We start from the raw sequence: 6,000 nt of genomic DNA, 5'->3' as shown, positions 1-6,000 counted from the left end.
AGCTAGTGCATGTAGCTCTCTCAGCAGCACCCTTACAAATCGAATGGCTTACCTGCTTAGCATGACACTTTCAATGTCGTAACGTGGTCCGCGATAGTAGATGGCATTCCATGGTCTTTGACTGACATTTCCCACCCTCCGTGTTCCTGGATTTTCTCTGTGCTAGTTGCTAAACTACCTTCTATCCCAAAGGGAGATGCATAGCTAGCCAATGTGACAGACCTTCTTATAAAAGGTGCATTTACCAAAGAAATAATTGGCACTGAAAATTTTTTTTGTCGCCACTTTTGGTTGTAATCTTATTTCCTCCGGTTGCCCCTCCAACTTCTTCTCTGCATTCCTGTTGTACAGCTTCTAGCTAGTCTCATCGCTAAGCCTGGATACGAGGTAGTTACTGAACACTGGCCTTAAGCCCTTGCAATAGGAGGCACTCTGGCAACGGCTGTAACTCACCCTCCAAGAGGGAGCCCATGGCTCCTTGTTTAACTGGCTAATCCTACAGCATACCAATCTGCCTACCCTTCTATGGGCAGTCAGTGGGAACTGCAATAGGTAATGGAGGGAGATTAGGCCATGTTCCCTCCCCACCTGTAATATCTGACGTTTCCAGTATGTGAGAAGTGCATGGTGCAGTGCTTATGGCATGGAGTTCTTGGGGATGAAATTCAAGATCCTTGCTCTGCTAAAGCCTTCCTAGGTGACTGAGGACACATCCATGAGCCTCTCTGGATTTCAGGTTCCCCTCTGTACACTGGGGATGACAGCGTCTTCTAGCTCACACAGGTGATAAATGCATGAAAGAGCATGAGGTGATCAGAAACCACAGTAACTGGGGAAGAGCACATATTCCCATGGTGGTAGGAAAGAAGCAGACTTCCTGACCTTTGAGAGGCTAAGCTGTGTGAACTAGCTTGGGTAGAGCCCGCTGTTCCTCACCCTTGTTCTGTTCGCGCCAGCCAGGTCATTCTGTGCAGAGTGGGGGAGCAAAAAAATCAGAACAGCAGCTGAGGCCAGTGCTGGAAGAAATCCAGCATGTTGCTGGCACCACCTATCAGATGAAGTGGTGTGCTCCTTAGTTCTAACCAGCTGTCGACCCTCCCTCCGAAACCTGAGCAGCAGCTGTATAGTCAGCCCCTAGTCAAATAGCAATGTCTGCTTAATCCCATCACTGGGAACTTAGACCCAGCTCCAGGTAGTCTTTTTACTTGATTTTCATCAACCCTACTCCCATCCATAAATGAGTTACTCTACAAAACAGCAGCTCAAGTGTACATTTTTATTTTTTAATGGAACATAAACTCCTTTAGAAAAAACATTCATCTGGATGATAACACCCATAGGAAAAAAAAACACCAATCTCGTGTTTTTTTTAAATTTGGCATTTGTTATTTGCATTTATATTAAAGCAAAGTGCATCTTTCTTATTTTTCTCGTTTATACACATTGCACAATACATAAATAATGATGCTTATAAAACGTCTTTTGTATTTACAAGTAATAATATATTTATATATAACATAAAATACATTTTTCTTTAATAAATCTCAAGGTTTTTTTAAGGAGTCCTTTTTTTTTCTTTTTCTTTTTATTTCCAAAGCACTACAATGCTAAAGTTCCAATGAGACTGCTTCTCTTGTTCATTTAAACCTTTATATTTAGAAAAATAGCTTATGTTAAGGTCTAAACATGCTCATTGAGCTAAGAACAGTGTAAAAGTATCATACTAGAGTATGAATTCAAGAAGAAATGAAAGAGCAACTGCGTTTCTGGATACAACTGGTACCGCTCTAACCTGATCACGGCAGGTTATGATGGACCAAAGATCATGAATACATTTTACCCTAGGTTTCTGTTTTCCTTTTTTAGGTGTATATTTTCTCACCTAGTTTGTGTCTCAGCTCAAATTGAAAAGCATGGGCCATGCATGGTTTTTTTTCCTCATAGTATCAATAAAACAATAAAAGCACTCAAAGTGTAGGCATGCGTCTTCCAAAACCCATGCTTCCACCATGGACTGTCAGCATAACAGTGACAAGATGTGATCTTTAAATAAAGCAACAAGCATACACAAAAGAAAATTGGGGGGAGGGGAGAAGAGGAGCAAGGAACTGAATGATAAGGTTTCACTTTGCTGCATTGGCTCCTAATGCCTCCTGGGTGCATGGGCGCATACATTTGTCCTGTGTCAGGGACAAAGCAGGGTGATTACCACTGGGGAGAACTTGGCTTAACATCACAAGAATGAAGATGCTGCACTTTGACAAGTAGCAGGAATGTGCCACCACTCCGAGCAGAAGCTGCAACAAGATGGCCCTGTGTGCACACGCATGTGTGCACACACCCTCTGCATGACAAGGGAAGGTGAGGAGACCTTTGGCAGCAGCAGACCTCTGGTGTGTCAAAATCATATTAAATACTTTTTGTTCAAGAGAGGGAGCATGTGACTGAATTCCACCAATCACTTCAGAGTAATAATTTTAGAGGCATTAAGTGATATTATTTTATATAATTCCCTCCCACACCTTCCCCATCCTCTTCTGAGTTGTTGGTCATTCACACTTTTTAAAACAAATAGGCAAAATTCTTTCCATAAGCTATTTCTCAAAACAGCCGGGGGAGAGAGAACACAAAACACAAAAACAAAGAAAAAAGTCTGCATGAAAAGCAAGCACTCAGAAGGAAATAATAGCAGCAAAGTAGTTATAATGTCATGAGTCCTCTCTGTCTCAAGTCATCGGTTATTAAAAATAACCTCCAACCAGCATGGGCAACTGCTGATAAACTGTCTTGTGTAGCACTGGCCCCAGCCTTTCACAAAGCTGATCTGAACAGTAAATCCAGTCCATGGCTGCTGCATGAACTCGTGGTCGTTAGGCCTCTGTAAGCTGTATGCCTTCTCATAGTCAAAAGCCTTGATGGAAAATCCTGGGAACACTTTGTGAACCAGCAACGTCCTGGAGTCGGGGTTGTCCAGTGTGGCCGACTTGATAAAGATAGGGTAACTACTGCGATTGTATACCCACACGCCGTCCACTTCCTTCGTCAGCTGGATGCCGTAGCCAATTTTGCTGCGGACTTTCTGCACCAGCTGGCTTTTGTTGTCTGAATTGAGTTGTCCGAGGCAGAAGCCGTTCCCCTGAGGTAGATCATAGAAGATATCCAGGGAGGGCTCTTGGACAGAGTACAGCCGACCCACACGTGTTTTCTCTTCCCAGTATGCCACCACGCACCAGTGTGACCGATCCCCCGGCCCCTGAAGAACTTGGGAATCTACAGAGACAGGGAGGGAAAACAAGAGATTTATTACGAGATAAATAACATAAGCTTATAAATCCTGAACACTTAATGATCACTCTCTTCCCACAGCTTTCAAAATGCTTTTTCAAAGACAAGAGAACCAAGATCCAAGTCTAAACTATTGTCAAAAGGACATTGGTCAGGATTGTCAGAGGCCCCAGGGAAGCTAAGATGCTGCCCCATGCCTCCCATTCCATCCCCACATACAAAAATTTCTCATTTGAGTGCAGTAGTGTTTTACACCCTGGCTAGCAGGCCCATCCAGGAGTACAGGTTAATGCCAGAGCTAGGCATTTCCTTGGGCTGGTAACTTGTCTGCTTTGCAGTGTGAACACTCCTGTTTTGTGCCCCCAGGTAACTCGGGGATGACTCGTTAGCCTGGCCCCAATGACTGCCAGAGTTCTCAGAAGATATAAACAGCTGAGCAGTGTACCTATAGTAATTGATTTCTTCCCTTACCCTCAAACCCTAGTTGCAGCTAATCAATTTAAGCAACAGTAAATCAATGTGGATAACATAATACTGGAGTTGCTAATCAGCCGCAGACATTTTTTCTCTGTGAAGTGTGGGTAAGCCAGAATGAGGGCTAAGGTACCCACAGTCTCACACACTCCATAGATCACTTTACTTTCAAAGGCTTTAAGCCTAGACAAGCTTTGTTCATATATAATTTTTCCCCCAAAAAGGGTTTCCATAAAAGGCGAGTTAAACATTGCTCAACAGCACAACAGATCAACTGCTATAATTTACGGAGCCTATTTACGCCTATAGCCAGAGCCCTGGTAATAAATGCTAAGATTCCAACGTCAGATGAGCTATAAATCTGACTGAACAGCAGTTAGACTGCGGTTTGTGGTGGTAGGGTGGAGACCGGAAGTCTTGCATTTGTTAACAAAAACGAAAAAGAAAAAAAAAGTCAGTTCTTTTAGCTCTTCCCTCCTCTTTCAACTGCCATCTACCCTTCTCCGACCAGCTAAGACACAGTTGCTGCTCCTAGGGCTAAGATGGGATGATTGGACAGGGGTATTTTGACTCTCATAACACTAGCTATATTCAACAGCTCTGTGTTGCTTAGCTAATAATTTCTCCTTCCAGTTTTTAAAGATGTGTTAAGACGTGGGAACTATTAATCTCTATAATATTTCAACAAAGCAAATCAGAAAAAGCAAGTTCAGAGCTGAAAGTGAGAAATAATATTACTTTTCCAAAATAAATCTATTCACGTGCACGCACACACACAAACCAGCAGGTAAAGATCTCTTACACAGTACATAAGAATGGCCATACTGGGTCAGACAAAAGGTCTATCTAGCCCAATACCCTCTCTTCCGATAGTGGCCAATGCGTCAGAGGGAATGAACATAACAAGGAATCATCCACTGATTCATCCCGTCACCCATTCACAGCTTCTGGCAAGCAGAGGCTAAGCACACCATCTCTGGCCATCCTGACTAATAGCCATCGATGGACCTATCCTCCACTAACTTATCTAGTTTGTTGTTTAACCCTGTTGTAGTCTTGGCCTTCACAACATCTTCTGGCAAAGTGTTCTTTCCACGGGTTGACTGAGCGTTGTGTGAAAAAAATACTTTGTTGTGTTTTAAACCTGCTGCCTACTAATTTAATTTGGTGACCTCTAGTTCTTGTGTTATGAGTAAACATTTCCTTATTTACTCTCAAAACTGTAATATTCCCTAACGCCATTTCACTGCTAGTGATAATTTTTCCCAAAAAACCCACATAGCACCTTAATATAGCACAATAAAAAATCATAAAGAAAGAATGACAAAAGGAAAACAGAGTAGCTAAATCAGCCCAGTCCAGTTGCTGTATTTTCTTTGCTTTTTACTGACTATTTAATAAGCCTGTTTCCCCAACAGAGGCATTTTTTAGTCTTTGGATTCTGTTTAGAGAACAGTACTGTGCTCTTAAAAAATAAATCTAACCACACTTGTAATTTCCTCATTTCTATGCCAGCGAGGAAAATATTTCTCCAGTTGCTGGAAGCAGCTACTAAAAATGGGCCCAACTGCACATGTTTGGAAACTAGAAAGATAAGTTGTTGTCAGTTTACCCACCGAAAACACGATTGGGGAGCAGGCCGGAGTTGTTGGTGCATGTACTTATGAGGCTTTGTGAAACAGAAACAAGTCTTGTGAATGTGCAGGCTTAATTCTGTCTACTTTTAAGTGTGCCCCGATTAGTCTTTTAGCCTCCCCCTTTTGGTGCCTCACAATACTTTGTTTCATATAACTCAATCCACTGAAACCTGGCACCAAATAAGCAGCAAGCAGGGGGAAAAAAGCTGAGTGAGAGAAGGGGAGGGGAAGAGGAGGTCTAGTGGGGGGTGGGAAGAGCTGAGCCTAGTATCAAATTACCTTCACCCTAACCTTCTGGAACTGCCTCAGTGTATACACTGGGTGGGGGGAGTCAAGGGGGGAATGAGTCTGTGAAACTCACACTCGACTACTGTCCTGTGTGAAGAGACAGGAAAAGCATTTGGTTCCATGAAGGAAAAATTAATGGGGCGGGGGGGGGGGGGGGGGACGGACTGAGCGGGAGGAGTAAAAAGAACAGGAAATGTATCTGGGTAGAAGGCCCTTACACCCTATGGCGTGAAAGAAAATCCCTCAGACGGCATTCTTCCCTTTCATCTTCACAGCCCGCCAGTCCACCCAGCAATTTTAAGACAGACGTCAGTGA

General features: G+C 43.1%; 1 protein-coding gene across 3 annotated transcripts in view; it reads right to left on the bottom strand.

Moving 5' to 3' along the window:
- Positions 1–1,262: 1,262 nt before the first annotated feature.
- The window catches only part of SMAD7 (SMAD family member 7), a 42,487-nt gene continuing 37,749 nt past the window's right edge, over positions 1,263–6,000 (bottom strand). For all 3 annotated transcript variants that reach the window (XM_006136740.5, XM_006136741.5, XM_006136742.5), the window contains one exon: positions 1,263–3,270. In XM_006136740.5, the coding sequence (XP_006136802.1) occupies positions 2,732–3,270 (539 nt within the window). In that variant the 3' untranslated portion in view covers positions 1,263–2,731. The remainder of the gene's footprint in view (positions 3,271–6,000) is intronic.

The sequence above is a fragment of the Pelodiscus sinensis genome, chromosome 6, assembly GCF_052426305.1.
Source record: "Pelodiscus sinensis isolate ZL-2025 chromosome 6, ASM5242630v1, whole genome shotgun sequence".
Lineage (NCBI taxonomy): Eukaryota > Metazoa > Chordata > Testudines > Trionychidae > Pelodiscus > Pelodiscus sinensis.
This window is presented reverse-complemented; position numbering and strand designations above follow the sequence as displayed.